Consider the following 23,180-nt stretch of genomic DNA (forward strand, 5'->3'; position numbering starts at 1 on the left):
AGAAAATACAAGTTTATGTATGTTTTCATTTTGACCGTTGAATTAAAAACACCTATATTTTGGGATATAATTTCATGCAGCAATTTATTCATATGACTATTTAGGGGCGGACTTAGAAGGTTAGTAGGGGTAGTACGGGCTACCCCTCAACCCCGTCTCCGTAGTGTAAAAATACCCCTTAACTCTATTTCCGTAGTGTATAAATACCTCTCAACTCTGTTTCCGTTATATAAGCGATACCCCTGATACTAAAACAAAAAAATTAGAATACCTCTAATTATGTGGGTTAGTTCCGCCACTATGACTATTGATGGATCTCTAAAGAATTGTTCATCTATGTAATCTGGTATACCTTATATCATATTAATATTATAAATTATAAATGTTTACTTTAATAATAAAAGAGATGTTGAATAAGTCAACATAACTCTTCTTGGATCGCTTACCAATGAAGTGAAAAACATCTTTTAAATAATATTATGAGTTCTAGTTTTGTGCAAGAAGAAAGCAAACAAATACTTAAACTGAAAATCTTGTCTTCTATGTTGACTGACTTGTTATTTGAGTATTGATGACGAACTCGATTCTTGTCGGTAATATTGAAATATTAGACGTATGGTTTTGTTGTATTTCTTTTATTACAGTTTACTTTTTAGATTTTGTCATGTATTATCATATCTTTATTAGTAGTATACGTGTTAGAAGAATACATACACTCATGTGTGTATGTTTGTTTGTGAATGAACAAATAATGGGTTAGACGTATCGAATATTAAGTAATTCAAACTCATTTATAATTAATTTTAGAGTAAATTGCCAAAATCGTCCATGAGGTTTGGGTATCTTTGCCATTTTTATCCAAAACAAATTTTTTGTACCATATAGTCATTCACTTTTGGAGTTTTTTGCCATTTTCATCCAAACGTCTGACTTTTTTTTTGTCAAAATCGTCCCTGAGATTTGTGATTTTTTGCAATTTTCATCCAAATATTTGATAGAAAAAATAAAGCAAATTAGATGTTTAGATGAAAATGACAAAAAATCCCAAAAGTGAGGGACTATATTGTACAAAAAAGTTGTTTTGGATGAAAATAACAAACATGCCCAAACCTCAAGGACGATTTTGGCAATTTACTCTTAATTTTAAGAAATTTTGTTTTTTAGAAATTAGAGTAAACTGCTAAAATCGTCCCTGGGGTTTGTGCAATTTTATCAGATTCATCGAAAAAAGTTTTTTTTTCTCATCTAGCTCACTAAGGTTTACAAATTGTTTCCAAATCCATCCAAATCTCTAATAGTGTTAAAATTTAACGTTAAATGAGGGATATTTTTATAGTTTTATTTATCTATTTAGTATTTCTAATTTTTTAAACCTGGTTTTGTAGTTCTATTTGTCTATTTAGTATTTCTAACATATTTTTTCTATAAAGTACAAGGATATTAAAAGAAATATGAATACTATTATTTTTTACTAGTAGATATTGATATAATTTGAATTTTGCTGTAATTTCCTCATCCATGAAATGAATTCAACTCCACTAAATTAAAAAAAAATCATATTTCATTACTATTAAATTTATTAATATTAATATATAATTATAATAATATTGTTTTGTTTTAGTGAAGAGAAAAATGCCCGGATAGTCCCTGTGGTTTCGCCTTTTTTCATCTATAGTCCCCAACTTTCTAAAACTACCTGAATAGTCCCCAAGTTTTCATTTTTTGTTCCCGGATAGTCCCTGGGTCTAACTTCAGTTACTTTTCTCTGTTAAAATGATGTGAAATAACAAAAATACCCTTTCCTTAAAAGGCCAAACCATAGGGACTATCCGGGCATCTTCTTCCTTTATATTTATAAAACCCCACAACCACACTTCATCTTCAACCTCCACCCACCATCACCCTCCTGCACCTTCCACCATCGCCGCACACCCCCTTTTCTCCTCTCCCCGTCGTTCTTCTGATCCAGCGACCGGAGATCGGAGACGCAGAAGGAACCGCGGAGACCTGGGATATTGCGTTATCAACCTCGGATATTGATACGATCTGGACTTTATATTCTACAATTTGCAGCTGCAAAGAATCACAAACAAGCTTGAAGGTCACTCAATGTACATATATGCAGACAACGTTAAACCATAAAATAGAAAGAAAAAAAAACGGTACTCACTGCAGTAGATAAATTGATTGAGGTCAAGTGTCACCCTGCCCTGTTTACTAGTGTCAAAAGAATTAAAAAGGTTCCTGCATATGTTGTTTTAATAATATTATATTTTCCTGATAAAAAAACTAACATCAAAGATGCCCATTTAAAAGTACTTAAATTTCACATTTATGCATTTTATTAAATACAATTTATAATACAACCATTATACCCTTCTGTTTCTTCTTACACTCCAAACTTTTATGTCCTAATGCAAGTTTTAAGGGAAGGGTATAAATGTCATAAATTAGAAAGAAAAAAAAATGATACTATGACTTTTTGTTGGGTGGGTTATCTATTATATTATCGTGTGTAATAGCACGTTCTAAGGGTATATGATCAGCTTACCGAGCAGATTGGACAAAGATACAAAGGGACATGAAGTCATCCAGCCGAAATTTTCCGTTTTTTTCTTTATCAAAGCTCTGTAACAAGTACAAAAGCAAGGATTCAGAAATAGATGCTAAAGTTCTTAGAAGCAGTCATCTAAATATCACACACAATGCATGTTATGCAGCAATTGATGAGTGTTAAACCAGAGGCTACGGGGATGAACATAGAACGAGGGGGAGAGGAGAAAAGGGAGTGTGCGGCGATGGTGGAAGGTGGAGGAGGGTGATGGTGGGTGGAGGTTGAAGATGAAGTGTGGCGGTGGGGTTTTATAAATATAAAGGAAGAAGATGCCCGGATAGTCCCTATGGTTTGGCCTTTTAAGGAAAGGGTATTTTTGTCATTTCACATCATTTTCACAGAGAAAAGTAACTGAAGTTAGACCCAGGGACTATCCGGGAACAAAAAATGAAAACTTGGGGACTATTCAGGTAGTTTTAGAAAGTTGGGGACTATAGGTGAAAAAAGGCGAAACCACAGGGACTATCCGGGCATTTTTCTCTTTAGTGAAAGGGTCAAACCTTAAAACATTTGATTTTATTCAATAATAATAAAAATACTACCCTAAAGAAACCCTAAAACATAGATTAATCTTAGCAATTAAGGATTAAGACAACCTAAACATGGATTAATCTTAGCAATTAAGGACTAAGACAACAACACAAAAATAGAAAATAAAATGGATTCGAATATCAACTAAAAATAATAATGGGTCAAAAGCGATGGTGCTCATTTCAAATTACAAAGTAATGATTCTTGATAATTGATCCGTTTTCAAGTGATCTAGTGAATTTAAGCTCATTACGACAGTTCATATAATGATCAACTACAAAATGAGTCACTTCATATATTTAAAACTACATAATATTTTCATCCAATTAAACTTTTACATTAGTTCAACAATAAAAAAACAAGAAACATGTGGGAAATTGTCTCACACATGATTTAATATCGTAAACTCGTCTTGATCATATAATCACATAGTGATATTATTTACAAGATTGTCGTTTTCTATATATACCTAGTAATTCAAATACGATAACTACAACATAAATATCATCCCACGCTTCTTGAAAACTTCTCGGTGGGAAGTGACGGTTTTCTACATCTCAATTCAGCGTCTATACTTGCTAATAGTTGCGTTGAAGAATCGATCGTTTCCATGTCACTAAACGTTGAAGAAACTGCATAACCTATAAAATGAAACGAATATTATAAGTCAATTATTTAAGAATCGGCTAGTTATATGATTTGTTAAACAAAGAGCAATCGCTTAAGGTAAACATGCCTCGAATGGTTGTTGTAGAGAATAAACCGCTTCGGTTTCTTTAGGTGTTTTAGACACAAGAATACCAAATCCTTGCCCTCGTTTTCGTAGCACCTATTCAAAAGTCATAGTCAAAATCTTTTTCTAGTTAGAATGGGTAAAACTTTGACTTCCTATAAATATTAAGGTGTTTCAAAAGTAATATAAAAAATACCCTAAATGCATCTTCATCGGTACGATCATCTCCAATATAAATAGGCAATACATCTTTAGAGTTTGCATAACCTGTATTTATTACAAAACAAATAACAATTTGTATGTTAATATACATATTTGATGAACATCTTTTTTGTGTGATCACGACTTAAAACCAACATTCGGGTACCTAATGATTCCAACAAGAACTCAATAGCTTTGCCTTTGTCCCACTTGATGGTTGGTCGAATCTCGAGAACCATTCGTCCTTGAGTCAACTTAAGCTTAGGGTAGTCTTTAAGAACCGATTTAACTCGATCGGCTAAATCACTCCAACTCTATTTTACACATTAAGAAATAAAAGATTAGTTTATGTACAAACATATGACTTAAAAAGACAACGAATTAAAGTTCTTTAATGAGATCGTACATGTTCTTCAACACATCTGTAATGTACAGACAGGCAGAACTTGTTGTTTTCCACATTGGCACCATCGATGTCCTTTATTTTTTCCATCAGAATTTCATTAACCTAAGAAAATATAAAATTTGAGATCTTCATTTATAATCATTTTTTATAAATTAATATTATTAAAAATACTAGAAATATAAATAATACTAATAGTTACCTCGGACATCATTGGCAAAAATTCCTTAGCAGGTTGACAAAGTACATTTTGATTTCCCTAAGTACACAAAAACCAAAAGTATAATCAGTACAATTTCAAATCAACTAATCATTTTATATTAAATATATATTATTTTGTTTTGTAAAAAAAAATACTAATTAATAGAAATAAAATTTAAACACACCTTTTGATGCTTGCGAGAAGATGGTCCTTTGATGTCCATCCCATGACTACCAGCATAGTATAACTCTGATAATCTTACAAAATTATAAACCTGAAAAAATTTAAAGTTAAATATTTTAATTTAATTCAATTCAAGTTTAACTTTGACCATAAAAAGTCAACAAAACTAAGAAGAATAATGTACCTTGGCTCTGCATCTCCCGCTAACTATTGCTGTAGGAAAGTACTTTGCAACATTCTTCACTGCCTCTCTCATCTGTTTTCACCACATCATTTTCTTTTTAGAGAGAGAAACACATACACACACGCATATATATATATATATATATACACACCTACAAATATATGCATAATGGTTTCGGTATAAACTGGACTTTTTTTTCTAAAAAAACCGTAGGAAGCCGCGACAATGTGTCACATGTAAGTGGCTGGTTATATAAGCGAATATATATATATATATATATATATATTAAATATATTCGCTTATATTAGTTATATGATATAACTGTGTTGTTTTACCATTTATAACTGTGTTGTTATATATATATATATATATATATATATATATATATATATATATATATATATATATATATATGTGTGTGTGTGTGTGTATGTATGTATAAAACCTACCTGAGGATCCATGTAGGCTTGATCCGGATTTTCAACAATTGGAGATAAAGTGCCATCATAATCAAGAAAAATGGCAATTTGTTTCATTTTTGCAGCACTCATGATCTCTTCAAACACACCCAATGCTGAAGGGTGTTTCATCTGTTTAGAAAAAAAAGAATCAAAATTGTTTAGAATTCAAAAGTTGCATAACTTTTAATAAACAAAGTATTCTACACAACAAACAATTGCTTACAATCCAAACTCTTTTAATTTCACTATCTTCAGAAGAGTTTCTAGTGGGAGAAGAAGCTCTCATGACATCAACCCATGCAATGTTTTTCCCTATTCCACTTTGAGTTCCCGTGGCGGTGGCGGTGACCGCGGTTTCAATGCTTTTTGGGAACTTGTTTCTTGAAAAAAGGGTGATATTGCAAGGGGAGTTAGGGACAGAGGGGGAGTATAAGGAGGAGGTGTTGACAGCCGCTGTGATCGCCATCGCAATGGCAGATTGGGCGTCGGATACAACCGCATTCGGGTTCGTCATTCAGGTGTTTGATGAAATAGGAAAGGGGAAGATGGGATTTATAGAAGGGTTTAAGAAATGAAGAGGAAAGAATGGGGAGAGGGGGATGTGAAGTATGGGAATTTATAAGTAAATTTCATGGTAGAATTGGAGGAAGCATCCCTCTCTAACTTTTTGATTAAGACTTGAAAAAAGGCATTTGGTGAGTGGTGGTGGGGCCCTTCCTTCTAAATGTCATAGGTTTAGTTTCATTAATTTAACTTTAATAAATAACCTTTTGGAAGTAAGCTATTTGGATTCATTTTGTTCAATCCCCTAAAGAATATATAAGACTTTGTGGGAATGTTATATATGCAAGTTAAGTTTGTAAACGAGTTAACATTTAATGAATCGTTTGAATAAAAGTATGGATATGGATCCATGTATCTTTCTTCTTGTTTAAGTTTGTTAACATTTATTGTTCAAGTTTGTAAACGTTAATGAATTGTTTGACTAAAAGTACGAACACTCGCGGACCCAAGATTTATTTTCAATGGGGTCCCTTTTTCGGGTGTTCGAATTTTGCACAACCAAACATTAGATATTTTCGGATCGGTCGCGGTTCGGGTCCGGTCAGGTGGCACATAAAAATACAATATTATAATACAAATATATGATCATTACTCGTCAGAAAAATACAATATAAATACGATGTATGTCATTCGAAATAAATAAAAATAACATTACAAATTTCAAGTAAGTTGTATGTCATATTATATTTTCTCTGTTCTTAGAATGTAATCAACTTTGTTAAGTTGTGGATATTCAAGTAAGAAAAAATAGAGAAATTAGAGTTGAATGGTAAAAAAAATTATATAGGGTATGTGGTCATGCTTTAAGGGTGAAGGGTGTGAAGCCATGATGTAAGCTGTTGTGTTTTGAATTGAGTTTCAAGGTGAAGGCTCCTAATGGTTTAAAACCTTAAGTGGCATAGTTTGTTTGTGGAATTAAAAACAAGAAATGTGTGCTTAAAGAGTCTCGAACTATTGACCTATCAGTTTCAACCCGAGGAATTTACCACTGCATCAATTTTTACCTTGTTATTATGGGTCCATCTTATATTTTTTTATGGGGTCCTTAGAAAATTTACAATACCGTCTCTACTAATTGAGTAATTGTTTTAAAAATACTGGGGGTCCGGGGGCCCCAACCCACACCATGTGGGTCCGCCCCTGAGTACGAACTTGAATACATGTATCTTTCGTTTTGTTTACGTTCGTTAGAATGACTAGGCAATCAACAACACTAACGAAACGATCGAATCCATAGCAAATCACAATCAGTTTAGAAGATGAACAAACACGAAATAAATAATACTGTTTTAGTTCACTATTGAAGGTTTAAGTACAAAGTAGTTGCTCACAATGAACTCGCTATTGATTAATTGCACTACTTGTCTTTTTATAGACGTGGTGAATCAGACACAAACAATTCACCACCAATGAGAAACATCAAAGAAACAATTTGTTGCATTCATATCTATAATTTTGAATATTTAGTGATTTAATGATGTACTTGTTTCAACATCATATCAAAACCCAACCAGGACTGATCCTTAGTGAAAGTAGGATTATGAGAAAGTCAATATTTCGATAACTAGTGATGTGTGTGTCTGAAAACACACTGTAAATTGTATATATTTGTATATATTTTAGTCGGTTAACGAGTCGATTTTAGATCGGTATGTTGCACTTACTGTGTATTTGGTTTTATTAGCTTAAGATGAGCAAAATGAGGTGAAAAGAACATCCAAGTAGGAAAACGGAATTGACGGCACCTACAGGTTGCTCAAAAACATAGTGCTGGAAACCACTCCTTTTCGCGCCACACAAAAAGGACAGGAAGGCTGGTCGCGTGGCACGACCAGACAAAAAAGTCAAAAAGTCAAGTTTAGCCTCTCCGCGCCACGCGATGAAAAAGGGTGCATTTCCGCGTGGCACGACCATGTGAGTCGATAAAATTTTGGGTTTTGACCTAATTATGCATGGAAACTTCCCCATTCTTTCCCCAACCTTCCAGAATGAATCCAGAGCGACCAAGAAGCGATTTTCTCAGTTTCTTCACCCCGATCATGCTATTTCTCCATGTCTGATCATATTGAATCGAAATCTGAAGTTGTGATGACTACCATGCGCGGCTAATCTTCCCATGACTTCCCCTGGATGAACGATTGCTCAGTTTTACACAATTAACTACGTTTTCTGATTCTTGTAATTGGGAATTTTAACTACTTGTATTTATCTTTGTAAAATGTTTATTATACTTGAATTGTTTGTCGTTTATCAAAAGCGTATTAGTGATTTCCTTGCATCATTAGCGTGTTGATGAATTGGTGGGTAATTGGTATAATCAAATGGGTTGTTAGGTGTTATAGTTTATTTAAAAACGGTCCCTAATAACTAATCAAAGTCATTAATTCTAAGGCCATGTCTATGTGGTGTTTGGATCGAAAAACGGGTTTTTGTGCTAAAACGGGTAATCGGGATTCCGGGTGGAGGTTACTTCTTCTCATTTTTTGATAACACTTTCCGTGACAAATTGTGTTTTTTTCTCAAACAAATAAACCCCTAATTAGATAATTTTAGTCTGTAGTCAAATTCTTCTACACTGACCACAGATTCCCTGCGGATACGACCTTACTTACCCATACTAGTATTTGTATTTAAGTTAGAATAAATACTTTTGATTAGCCCACGACAGCTACATCGATTAGTCAGTGAAGCTTTATGGGGAACTAAACATAAATCACCGACTTCGTCAAACATGCAATCACATCAATGAACATTACTAAGAGAAAGAAAGAGATAGCTAGAACAAAAAATGTGAAAATTAGAAAGGTCACGAGACTTTACAAAATGAATATTTCCGGCATATCCAACTACAAACCACGTGTCGCCAATTTATCCTTAATTGACAACAACTTGCGAGCATGCAAAGAAATCCTTCACAAGTTATGTGTCGCCTATTAATGATGGATGATGGATAATCCTTCACAAATTCGAACCCAACTGACAATGAATGAGAAATTTGAAACAAAATCTAATCCCTTAAGTCCGTTGGTAATACATCGGTAATTAACAACGATAATCGACAAGCACCACCAATGTTAATTTTATTTTGTTTTTTATGTTCTTAATACTTTCATCGATGATTGATCACCAATTTCCAAAATATTACTGAAGAAATTTTATAGAAGCATGAACTTTTCATGTGGACAAGTCATTCTTTGGCTCTTACAGTGATTCACAAGTTATTCTCGACGGATCAACGGTTAAAGTCATCTTTCTAGTAGTGTCATTTGGTTCGTTTACAACCCTATGTTTTAAGGTAAATTTTCATTTTTCTAGTAGTTTCATTTGGTTCGTATCTTTCACACAGTATAACGTTGTTTATAGTGTTAATATGGTTTTATTAGAGGTTGATCCATCATGAAGAATGATGCCCGTTATTAAATCATGTAAAAACTATATTAGTTAGTGCAAGTAGAATATTGTATCTACGATAAGCATCTAACTTGATTGATCATATAGTTAAATCTAATTATTATGAAATGATTATGAAACTAGAGAGAAACTTAATTGAAAATCATATTAAGAACTAGAAGTACAAGATAACTTAATTGACTATAAAGATAAGAAACAAAGAGTCACTTTCAAATTAGGTTTGTTTAGACTTTAGTACCCGCATATGAAGATCAAAAAACCAAGAAATTACTTCTACTTTGGTTACGTATAGAAGCATTACCTAAGTTGATTAATTGTCCTAACTTCCAACAAGGTTTATACAATACACACTAATCTAAAGTTGGATTCGACATAATCAAGGAACAAACGGTAATCCTTCTTACTAACTTCATCAAACAATAACACAAGAATAATATATGAACGCGGTATGTCAATTCAATAAGCATTCAAGTTTTTTTAATATAATCAACATCAAACAATAAAAAACACTAAAAATGAATTGTAATCCAGGTAGCGATCAAAGTACGACTATCGAGACAAGATTCGTTGAGTTGACAAAACCAAGACATAAAGGCTCATCTTCAAAAACTGATATGCACGATTAATGGAGAAGAATTTTGTCAGGCCCATTCAAAAACTCTTGACATGTTTGCTTCTAATAGGAGAAATATCTAAAGTCGAATATGTAATCATTAGTCCTGGGTGACTTGCATGAGTTTATGACTCTTTTTAGTGGTTCTAAAACTTCACATAGAGACTAGATTGAATGCTAACAAATATTGTACATTAAAATTGAAGTTAAAGCCCACTAGGTTAAAAACATTAGACTTTTGTGTTAGGGTTTTGTTTATGTTATTTTTATACGCATATACATTGTTTCTTTAGGGCATATCTTTTCTTTTGTAATATTAGAGCTTTAGGATTCTTATCTTCCTTTTCCTTTCCTCCCTCCTCTCTAAAATCGAGGTGACCACCTCTTACATTTAGCCCTTCTCTCTGTAATTTTATATCCACATCCACCATCATTAAATTCAGTTCGTTTAAATGATTAAATCTATCCCAAGTATGTCATTGTCGAACTACCCACTCGCTCACACATGCATACACACACATTTGTTGGAATCCAATGGCCGATTTCTTCTGTGGCCATCTTTGTCACGTTGTAGCTATTTTGTAACCACTACTAACCCTGTTGGACTTGTCTGGCCACAACATGTGTGCTTCCATCAACTAGAGCCTCGTTCCCCTTTCACACGCAATCTTTTACATATTGCAATTAACCACTCTAGCCTGACGCACCTCTTAAGTTTGTATTGAGTACCGAGTTACTGAGTTGACTTGACGGTGTCACCGAGTCAACACTAAGTCACCTACTTTTTGTTACTTAACTTTTTCCAAATTTTGTTTCCAAAACATGTTGGATACGTATTCTACTTCTTAAGCCTCACCATACTTACCACCCCTCGTCAACGTATAACTGCTTTCCCTATCACACAATAGTATAAAAAAGGCCCACAGTAAAGAATTATGAGTCTCAAAATAGATTAATTCTTATATTGGATAATTGCTAACGTGACCAAGCTTATATATGAAAGTTTGTAACAAATAATATTGCATAGTCGAAGAATGAATTATAGCATTCATTATTATTGAAGCATGAATTATTTAAAAAGTACTATTAGTGATAGAAAAAGAATTACATTTGCATCGTTCTTTAATGAGTACCAATAGTGTCTTCGAATAATATGTCTATAGTAGACGGATGTAGAGTAACAGTACTTTAGAAGTATCATCCAAAATCTAAACTGTAAATCTTAAATCCTACTAAGATATCGACAATAACACCTTGTCGTGTGGTCATTATTCGTCTTGCAAACTGAACATGAGTACCAATAGTGTCTTAGAATAATATTCTTATAACAAACAGATGTAAAGTAACATCCAAAATCCAAACTGTAAATCTAAAACCAAACTAAAACATCGATTATAACATCTTGTCATGTGGTCATTATTCATCTTTTGTGAATGCACACGTGGTGTATTGTATGAAGTATCATCCAAAATCCAAACTATAAATCTAAAACCATACTACAACATCAATTATAACATCTTGTCATGTGGTCATTATTCATCTTTTGTGAATGTGTATGTACTGATGTCTCCCTTGTATCCAAGCCGAACGAAACCATAAAGAATTATGCCTTCTTCCTGTGTACTTCGATGTTGATGCCTTCTTTAGGGGGTTACAATCTATGATGCATCTTCAGTGGCACATATACTGGTATTAGAAAACTTCATTTTCGTAATAAGTTTATTATATTTTTATTGTTCATAAAGATATTTTTAAACAATAGTTGCTACTCAAAGTTATGTTAAGATAACAACTTTTTTATTATACTGTGTTGAATTACACTTGTAACTTTTTAAGACCGGCATTTTTTTTAATCGGATGTTATGACTTTACCATCTTTAGCTTATTTGTCTTGTTTCACTTAGAAAAAAATGATTTCGGGAACTTTGTTTGTATTTCTTTAAACTAAATCATTAACATCTAAAAGTAGATATGCCAAATAAATTGAGTTGTATAATAAAAATAACAAGATAATTGTAAGTTGAAACACAAAGTATAAAGAATACGTTCACATATAATTAAATAAATACATATCTTTCACATACGACATCGGGTAATATGTCGATGAAGTTTCATGAGAAAAATGAGAGATCCACCGGTGATTTATGACATACAATCGACGGATAGTTAAAAAATCATAACTTTTTTCAGTTTTTGGACTATGTTTTGGCTCTTATGACTTGTCTATGATTACCAACAAATCATCATTGAAGTTGGTTTTTAATTGGCTTTTTATCTTGATTTATACGTTGATGAGTTGTTAATAAAAACTTTAGTCGTTACAAGAAATTATATGTTTTATCCTTGTTTGTATGCAAAAGTTATTAAACTTGTCACACTTATAATGTAATCATTTTTAATGAGTTACATGGATGCCATCAAATCATGTGTTAGAAAATCTAAAACTTCTTACACCAGTTTTCCTAGGAAATGCGTCATAAAACTGTCTTTTCTACGCATTTATGACAAACACCTGATGTAGGAAAACACCTCGCAGGGAACCAGTTTTCAACGCATTTCCTATGCAACTTCCTACACATTTTTTACGAAACTACTGCGTCGCACATTGCTACGATTCTCCTACAATATATTTAATTATTATTTTTTAGGATTTATTTTTTTGGCTACACATTTCCGACCAAAAAACAAAAAAAATAACAAATTTTAATACAACATTATTTGTGACCCACTTCCTACAAATAAATTGGAAGTGTTGTTACAAATATTTATTTTTTGTCGGAAACTTCTCACAAGTTGTGACGGAATTCCGACGGATGGTTTAAGTTAATTAAAAAATAAATATTTCGTCATAAATATGTAGGAAACGATATTATTTTCCCTTTTTTAAAGGTATTTTCCCTTATTTTTTTGGCTTATATAAATATTTATTCGGTAAAAAATATTAATTAACCTTTTGTAGATTATTTCTGACAGATTTGTGACGCAACTGTCAATTAATTAGGGTTTTCTTATTTTTCGTCACAAATGTGTAGGAAACGATATTATTTTCCATTATTGATTTGGCTTATTTAAATATTTATTCGGTAAAGAATAATAATTAACCTTTTATAGGTTATTTCTGACAGATTTGTGACACAACTGTCAATTAATTAGGTTTTTCTTGTTTTTTTGTCATGGATGCATCGAAAATTTGTAAGAAAATCTTGAAAATTTTTTTGTAGGAAATTCGTCATAAAAGTGTTGTAATCTGTGACGAAAAAAATTGTGTAGGAAATTGTCCCCTTTTCTAGCAGTGGAACTTTCATATTATATTTAACAAATCATGATATAGGAAATTCTCTACCACTCTCACATATGTTGGATGCACGCCCTGTGTATCGATGGTCATATCGACAACCAACTCAGTCAGTATCCAAGAATACATGATAGGATGAGGGCCCCTGCCTATAATTATCAGTAAAGTCAAAAAATTTGGACCCAAAATTGTAGCAAATTGGCAAAAGTGATGCTTGGCATGGATAATTTAGCATATTAAAGTCTAGTTACAAGTTGTCTCTATTTTACTAGCTCAGATATGAAAGGATTGTCCCCAAGAGATAAGGTATGTGATGTGCTCATTGGAGGAGACTCGGTACAATATGAGAGACCAACCTGCTAAAGAACCTCTGAGATATAACTCCTTTGTGATGGGACATTATGTCCTTAAAAACAATTTTAACACCTAGAAAGTTCTCAAGTTTTCCAAGATAGTGCAAAGTCTATCCCGAGTTGTCGTATAACTTTGTTGACTGTCAGATGATTGTTATCGGTGACAATGATGTCGTCAACATAAACAAGAATGTACATAAGAGTTTTCTTAGACTTGTACATAAAAAGAGAAGGATCAGTCTTTAAATCAGTAGAGCTCACTGTTTAAAGGGTCCATGACAGACGGTAAAACCATGGTCACACAAAAGTTTTTATCACTATTCTAGTGAATGTGATGCTTTCTGATTGATTCCATAATTCCTATTTGAATATGATCCTTCGAGATTTTCAACACAAACTTATTGAAGATTCAACAAGACCTTTTGTGCGTATACAAACCGTGTGTTAACTAACGTAACTGTTTACGTGTTTACATAGACTCACATTTAATTTTTTTATACTAATAAATAAACTAGACACATATGTTTTTCTATTCAAGTTTTAACTTTTTAGGGGCGGTGTTTACTAGTGGATTTATTTAATATTTAAATAAGAATATTAAAGTTTAATTAAGAATATTAAAGATTTGCTACCTATATTGGAGTATCTTATATTTTATTCAATCTGTAGCTTGATAATTTATTTCATAACTTAGTTTTCCATTGAAAGATTGCCACGTATGTATGCATGCATATTCTATGGGCCTATGACACGACACATATGTATATATTTATAATAATACGAACGCCTAATTATATGTTCACTTTTTTACAAGATTAGTTAGTTGTTAGGTACACTATAATGGATGGTATGATGTGTTTGTGTCAAGAAGTTATAACTTTTATTAAAATATAATTTGAGTTCGGGTGGAACTAAGTTTTTGTTTGAGTAAACATATTGATTTATAAGATGAGCGCCGTTCCTAAATTTTTGTAGACTCTAAGCGAACTATGAAGTGAGGGCCTTAATTTTGTCGATAAACTCTCCTCCAATCTCGACGTCATGGGTGATTACCGTACTTTTTTCGTCTAGTGATAGCTGATAGCCTAGAAATTAAAAGCAGGTTGCGATGGGAAGTGGGAACGATGATTGCGGCTGTATTAGGGGCTTTAGGCCGCTAAATATTGATGATTAGGTCGATGGTTGTTGTGTTGTAATAGTTGGAAATCAAGGCGAAATTGGTTTTGAAACTTGACCTTTTTTTTGGCTAAACAATATTTATTTTGGGCTCCTTCAATGAAAAACCACGTTAGTTTTGAAATAAATGTATTTATTTGGGCCTAATACATATATTATAGAAAAACTTTTAAAAAACTTGAAGGCCCATATTTTTTGGTGATTCTAGACGTGTGCCTAGATTGCCAAGCCTATGGAGCCGGCTCAGTATAAGATAGATTGCTTTATCGAGCTCACACTAAAGCTTCAGTTAAAATGTTAAAATATGTTTCTTAATGCCTTTACATATAATAATTTTAAATTGTAATTTGTAAATAATTTAAATAAGAATTAGATAATAACAGTAATAATAATAATAATAATAATAATAATAATAATAATAATAATAGCAATATAATATTTATATAGCGCAAATAAAAATACTAAATTGGAATAATTCTAACAATGATAATAATAACGTTCTAACAAATAGCAAACAAAATACTTGATACTAATATTTATGATATATTATTATTATTATTATTATTATTATTATTATTATTATTATTATTATTTATATTACTGTTATTATCTACTTCTTGTTTATTATTACTACTGCTGCTGTTATAAATAATAACAATACGGAAATTACTATTGTAATTAGAAAAAAAAAATGCATATTAGGAAATGGTGGAGATTTACAAAAGACATTATTTGTTCACGACTTGGTAAATATTGTTATGTAGCAAGAAATGTTATATCCTGTGAAAAATCGTTCATCCGTTCTAAAAAGAAAAAAAAAAAGATAAAAAGTTAAAAACAAAGGGGTAGTGCTCTAGCGGTTGGTGGGGGTGGCGGGCAGCCATTTTGCAAGAAAACAAAGTATATTTTTAGGCAAAAATCTCGATCACATCCTCTAAAATATGGTAAAATCTTCTGATCGCATCCCTACAAAATAAATAATGGGTCTGCCATTGCTTGTTTGTGACAAAATGTCATGCGCGAGCAAGGGGTTTTATCATAGCGAGCCTTAAGCAGTGGGTATCCCCTGGAATTGGTGACGGGTCGGGTCACCAACTTTGTTTAAGAACGTTGGCATAGGTGACCTTTTGCCTATAAATGTACCAGGGTGACTGGACTTTGCAAGACGTTAAAAAAAAGAAGAAGAAGATAACAAATGAAAAGTAAGAATATACATATGAATGGACATAACGGATGTTAAAGATAAGGCGAAGGTTGTGGGGTGTAAAGCGGATAGTCATCCGTTTAAATACCTTGGGTTAGTTGTGGGAGCCAACATGAACAGGACGAATAATTGGAAACTTGTCTATGATATCTTTGAAGCCAGACTTGTTAGGTCAGAATATGATTCACACAAACACTAGAACAATATGCAAATATGCAGCAAGCTCACACACTCACACACTCTAAATCACAAGAACACAAGATTTATAGTGGTTCAATCAAGCTTGATCTATATCCACTCTCCACAACTAGTTCTTTCTTTATATTAGGTGCCCAAAGTGTACAGGTACAAGAATAAGAAGTATTTATAGGGTACAAAATTAGGTTACTGAATATAAAACTGAGATATATTTCAAGAGTACTAATATCTCGGGTATTAGTCTAGAGGATGACTAATTCCTCTTCCTGAGTCAAATCCTCCATAATCCAACAAGACTCTCGTCGTGGAAAGCTAACACTCTATCGATTGGAGGACGCATCAAGTTGATACAATCGGCCCTTGAAAAGTTTCTCTGGGGTGGCTCGGGTGAAAATAAGAAGATGCATTGGGTAGCTTGGGACCGAGTGTCAATCCCAAAAGAGAAAGGGGGCTTGGGCTGAGCAAATTGAAACACATCAACATAGCCTCCTCTCCAAATAGGGATGGAGATACAAGTCTGAGAAAAATCAGTTGTGGAAGAAGGTGGTAGAGGCAATACACGAAAACAAGAATAACTGGTACTTCCTCTCGATAAAAAAAAGTCAAAGTGGAGTGTGGAATAACACCGTGAAATCTTTTTCTAGAACGATAATTGACGGTAACCCGATGCGTAACTTTTTAAAAGTGTGGTCGCTAATGATAGCAACACTTCGTTTTGGTTGGACCATTTGTTGTTTAATGAATCCTTAAAAGATATTTACCCTAATACTTTCAATCTTGAGTCTAACAAAAAGTGTAGTGTTGACAACAGGTTAAGCAGCAATGGATATGGATCTATCGAGACAAATTGGAGTTGGAGGATCGGACTTGGAAGCTTACTAGAGATATCGGAATTACACTGCCTTTTGAGACACTTGGGGGTGCCACTCTGGAAGATAGGGAAGACAAATGGACATGGATTGGAGCGGGTTCAGAAGAGTTTTCGGTTGAAGCTGTGAGAAGAGCCTTAAATAAAGGAGTTAACCATAGCGGAAATTATGTGATGAAGTGGTGCAAATGGGTTCCGACGAAATGCAACATTTTCGCATGGAGAGCTAAAATGCGGAAAATTCCTACAGGATTGGGCTCAGAGATAGAAGTATCGACATCAAAGATGATTCATGTCCTCTGTGCAGTTCGAGCGAAGAAACGAGCAATCACCTATTCACATCTTGCTTGGTAGCGAGTAGGGTTTGGTTGTACATTGCGACATGGTGTACAGTTGCTCCGTTTATTGTCTACATGTTTTGAGAGATTTTGGAGCTTTATGACCATGTGGGACTCAAGGGTCTGGTTAAAGAGATTTTCTACGGGATTCTTATTATCGAGTGTTGGAGTATCTGGTGAACTAGGGATGGGTTTAAATTCTCCAACATTTAATTTCGAGTGGAAGATATCATTAGTGAAACTAAGTCGGTTGGATATCTTTGGATTGGTAATAGACTGAAAGCGAGGTCAATGTCTTGGACCTAGTGGTGTAACTTTGTAATTATGTAATTTGTTCTCTTGTGGCCGTCCCGTTTTTGGGATTTGGTGAGTTCTAATGAATTTACTTTTCAAAAAAGAAGGCGCTTTTCCCATGAGGTCAAGAGCTCAAGTTACATAGTGGATAATGGTGTAGATTTTAGGATTAGTATTAGATAAGCGTTCTATTATAAGAATTACATAATGATTTATGTAGTAAAGGTTTTAAATTATATTTTGATACACTGTTTATTACTTTATTTATATATTTCTAGAAAATAAAGAAGTTCATGCGAGCCAGCCAATATGACCGGACCTTTGACTCATTTTTTTTAAATCATGTCTTGACCAATTAATAGCCTCATCCCCATTTTCCAGTCTAGGTTAATACCATGACCGTTTTCAAACGGCATTGCACAGCACATTTCTAGACAACTCACACTTCATTATTTTTTTTGAACGGCCAACAAATCCTCTAAATGGGCTACTGGCGAAATTCACCACATCGGGATACACTTGCCTTCCGAACCGGGGAAAACCCCCACCTAGGGCCAAAGCCCGTGAACACTCGCCCGAAGGCACGGCAGTGCGGTGAGGTAAAACCCGCTCAGTTCAAGGATCGAACTAGCGATCGCCGCCTACTCGCCTAGTCTCCCATCATCATCAGGTGCCGTAGAAACTAAATGCTAGGAGCAAGAATTGAACTTGGGTCACCCCCTTACCACTCCACCACTAGCTCAACTCATTTTGAAAATTAACCTAATATATATATAATTGTTTTTTTCTAAAAAACATCAATATATATAATATGAATTAATTGTTGACATGATAAAGGTTTAAAAAATGATTTAACTTTATAATGTTATAAAAAAATCAATATCTATAATATGAAGCAATTTCTTTGAACACATTGTAATAAAAAATTAGGGACGACCTATTAGTTCTATATAAGAACAAAATGTGAACACATGAAGATTGTGAGCAACAAGTCATGTATAAATTAAGAACAACAGCTATATAATATTTACACAATAATACAGAAACACTAACAACCCGTTAATATAATGATTAATTAATTAATATTAGTGTTTGTTCCAAAAGCCTTTACACATGCATCTCATATACAATTATTAAAACTGGACTACTTTTTAGTTGTTAGGCGAAAAGATGCAACCAGTGTATGCAATTATGAACACATTTTATGGACTAGCAATCATATATTATGTGACAAAAAGATTTTGGAGAGTCCTCATATAACACAATATATACACACTCATATATGTGTGTATAACCATCTATAAGTTTTGTTATTTCTCTTTTCTATCCTTCAAGTTTTAACACATTGTTTTTGAATAACTTTCTGGTTACATACACATGCATTTAACTTGATATATATAAATTAAAAAGGGATATCGGATATAAATAAACCCAATTTTCACCAATTGACCGATAGTACTCCAAACTTTCGATTTGTACCACATCACTCTCAACTTTCAACTTATTTTCCTTTGGCACTCCCTAACTAACTAAACACTAACCCCGTTAACTGATATTTGATGCCATATCATCAAAAATGTCACGTCATCAAAAAAGTCACATCAGCTGCCACGTCAGCAAAAGGGGGCCATATCAGCAAAAACTAACTGGGTTAGGTTTCAGTTAGTGAGGGAGTGCTAGAGGAAAATAAGTCGAAAGTGTTCTGGTACAAATCAAAAGTTGGGAGTGTTATCGACGAATTGGTGAAGTTATGGTTATTTAAATCCAATGCCCCTAAAAAAGTTACATTATAAGCAAAATTACATTATACATAATACACGAACCATAAATCACATTTCACAATGGAATGCAAATCTAACAATTTAAAACAATTTTTTATATGCGATTAGGAGTTGGGTAAAAGAAGTCTAGTGAGTATTTATGGCAACAACTATGGTGCTATGGCACAAGGGAAACGGCGATGATGCCAATACACATGACAAAAAAATGTATGTATTCATCGGCAAGCATGAGCCCGATTTAAAAAAATCAGTGTCAGAATATGACATGAGCCGTTGAGAAAAAGAATGTTAGAGGTCAGTCCTCAAATTGAGATAAACCCTATCCCTACACGCATTTCTTCTTCTTAGGGATTTGTTCGCGATATATTGTATTCGTCACTTTTGTCTTAGGATTTGAGGGAATGGAGAGAATACGCTTTTCGAGTCGAGGATCCGGGTTAAATTGTGTTGATCCTGTGTTACTAGCTCCCCAACTTACACTCTTTTTTTGCCACTTCAACTTTTTTTTTTTTTTTTTTTTTTGCCATTTTAACTATTCCTTAACTATTGTTTTGTAGTTTTCTACCTTTTATAAATACCTTTATAGAAATATAATTATGTTTCCCATTAAGCATTCTATCTAATATTATATAAACCGATATGGAAGTTGTGAAGGAAGTTTCAACAATTGAAATATTTGGAATCTATTAGAGTTAAAAATATATATATATATTTTTCATCAAAATAATTAATGGTGACTGAATTCTGCGTGGAAAGGCCACGACAATCACGGGGAGAGATGCATGAGCATGAGTTAAAAAGGCGTTTACGTTTGTGTTTTAGTCAAAAAGCCAGAATATTTATTTGTTACATATATACTAGTTTATTTAATAATATTAATAATAGTTCGACAAAATATTATACTAGAATAAAAACATTCTAATAGTTGCAGCTGGTTTTTATGTAGACGGTTTTAGAGTTGTATGTTTCCAATTCTTTTCGGTGGTCGACTGCCGCCATACATAAATATATAAAAGCATATCTAATATGTAATACTATTTTTATATGTTATATTATACGTATTTTACGAAATGTTGTATCGTATAACTTATATAGTTTAGGCAAAGACGCGACGTTTATAATGTGACATTCAACCGTAGCTCGTGACTTAGTTTCTTTTTTTTTTACTGCAAAGAATTTTATAAAACTGAAAAGGGTTAAACGAGCTAACTGATATCAACAAAAAGTGTTGCATGAATTATAATGGATTTTTATGATTCTATCCGTTCATCCCACCAAATACTTCATATTTTACTTTATTTTGTACTAGGTTAGACCCCGTGTATTACACGAGTTGAATAAATGCAATTTTATATACTAAATAATAAAATAATATATATTTAAAAATCCCGTTTATTACATTGGTTGAATAAATGTAATTTTATATATTAAATAATAAAAAAAGTTATATATTTAAGAACCCCGTGTATTGTACGGGTTGAGTAAGTTTAATTTTATATATTAAATAATAAAAAAAGTTACATTTTTAAGAACCTCGTCGAGCTGAGGAGCGAGACTAAGTTCAACCGTTAGGGAGACTAAAGCAGGAGGCTGTGTTATACGGGTTGAACACGTTTAATTTTATATACCAAACAATAAAAAGTTATATCTTTATAAATCTTATGTATTATATGTATTGAATAAATTAATTTTATATACTACATAATAAAAAAGTTATATTTTTAAAACCCCGAGTATTACACGAGTTCCATAAATGTAATTTTGTATAGTAAAAAATACAAATGTTATATCTTTAAAAAACCTCGTTTATTACACGGGTTGAATGAATCTAATAGAAATTTATATCTTAAAAAACTAACGGATATACTCAATATATGATAGATGGGGTGATTGCGGTGATTGTTCTTATAAATATCACGTAAACATAGTGATTACCGTATTTGAGTTGAGAATTGAACACGAAAATATAAGTATAAAACCAATAAACACCTTTAAACATTTTTTAAATAGGTTCTACCCTTAACTATTTTAGTTTAATAAAATAAATAAATCATTTAAATTAACTGAGTTAGGGCTAGATGACATAACTTGTAAGGGTTTGCAAACATCGAGTACCTTTTCTGTAATTATTGAAGAAAAAGGACACAGTTTGCGATAAGTGACATACATAAAGGACGATTTTTGTAATTTACTCTATTTAAAATATATATATATATAGAGTGCGGTTAACATACATTACGCGTTATCGTACTTCACGTACGCGACGCTGTAAACCATCGGATCAGGCAATAATCACGCATGGGACACAAAATAACGCATGGGATTAGATTTTTGGTGATAATCACGCATGAGAAGTGATAATCACGCATGGAAAGTATAATCACGCACGTTGAGATGGTCAAAAAAAATAATAACGCACGTTATATATCTGGTCGCGTACGTTAATGTAGGTTAAGGCGTTTTGTACATTATACTTTCTCTATATATATATATTATCTCCTATATAAATTGTTTAAATTTATATTAAATTTAATTGTATAATTATCTTTTAATTGATATTAATTATCTATAAAAATAAATAGCTTTAATGAATGACACGTGTTCAAAACTTGATTTCTTTTATTATAGTAGATAGATTCGAGTAGGAATTAAAAATGTAAGTTTGCTTCGGATGAGTGGCTAAAAAACCCTTTCCTTTTAATATAAACTTTTTTCTTAAAGTCCGGCTTCTTGCTGGACCTGTTATAATAGCCGATTCAGTTGTTCGAAAAAAATACTCGATATTTTATTTCTATTTACAAACCACGTATTTGAGAAATGATAAATCTAGACATAGTTTCTTAGTATTTGTATTAAAAAATATTAGATTTCAAGTATAGCGAAAGAATAAATATATCTATAAAAAGTTTTGTTTTAAGAATGATTAATCATAAACTAGTAATTAGACTCGCGCGCGTTGCGGCGCAGGTACATTACAAACATTGAATGAATTAATTCAAGCGTTATGTGATGCGTACACAATTTGAAAACATGCGCTTTAACATATCTGATTTAACTCAATAGCATTTGCGGTTGGATCCAATGTAAAGTAATCGAATTTATACAGTACAATCATAACGTATTTATATGTGATCCGACTTACATAGGAAACATACAAAACAAAGCTTAAAACGTGTATAAAGGGAAAACTGACATGTGTACTCAAAAAACATATTCACATCAAGGGTTGAAATTTTACCCCTAGCACGTTGCGGCATGATCGAAACGTAGAGTATCTCAAATTTATACCGTCGAATGAGAATGTATTATATTTGACCTCATTCAATTCAGAACAAAATTTACAATGAAACGTATACCAACTAAAAACATACATAAAATAAGCACAAAAACATATTATATTTGACATGACTTGCTTTAAAAAGTTTATGCAGAAACGTAGGAAAACTCAAATTTATACCAACACATAAATAAAAATACACACGTAAAAATAGTTTTTTAGGTAAAGGTACGAAAGGGCTAAAGTTGGAGCTTTAGAAACTCAGATTGGTTTAAATGATATTTTTACAAAGTTCT

The 23,180-nt window shown here is 32.6% G+C and overlaps 1 protein-coding gene across 1 annotated transcript; it reads right to left on the reverse strand.

The window, feature by feature from the left end:
• Window positions 1–3,441: 3,441 nt before the first annotated feature.
• On the reverse strand, window positions 3,442–6,306 carry LOC110889588 (probable trehalose-phosphate phosphatase D). The gene is made up of 10 exons (XM_022137151.2): window positions 5,736–6,306; window positions 5,501–5,641; window positions 5,052–5,123; window positions 4,869–4,958; window positions 4,685–4,741; window positions 4,486–4,587; window positions 4,246–4,393; window positions 4,075–4,145; window positions 3,882–3,974; window positions 3,442–3,786 (listed from the first exon to the last, which is right to left on the reverse strand). The coding sequence occupies exons 1-10, from the start codon at window positions 6,024–6,026 to the stop codon at window positions 3,724–3,726; spliced, it is 1,128 nt and encodes a 375-aa protein (XP_021992843.1). The 5' UTR covers window positions 6,027–6,306; the 3' UTR covers window positions 3,442–3,723.
• Between the last annotated feature and the right edge of the window lie 16,874 nt (window positions 6,307–23,180).

The sequence above is a fragment of the Helianthus annuus genome, chromosome 10 (genome assembly GCF_002127325.2).
Source record: "Helianthus annuus cultivar XRQ/B chromosome 10, HanXRQr2.0-SUNRISE, whole genome shotgun sequence".
Classification (NCBI taxonomy): Eukaryota; Viridiplantae; Streptophyta; class Magnoliopsida; order Asterales; family Asteraceae; genus Helianthus; species Helianthus annuus.

Coding starts and splice junctions, on each gene's coding strand:
- LOC110889588 (XM_022137151.2), bottom strand. CDS start 6,026: ATGACGAACCCGAATGCGGTTGTATCCGACGCCCAATCTGCCATTGCG. Junction 5,642..5,735: donor AAATTAAAAGAGTTTGGATT/GTAAGCAATTGT, acceptor TTTTCTAAACAG/ATGAAACACCCTTCAGCATT. Junction 3,975..4,074: donor CCGATGAAGATGCATTTAGG/GTATTTTTTATA, acceptor ACTTTTGAATAG/GTGCTACGAAAACGAGGGCA.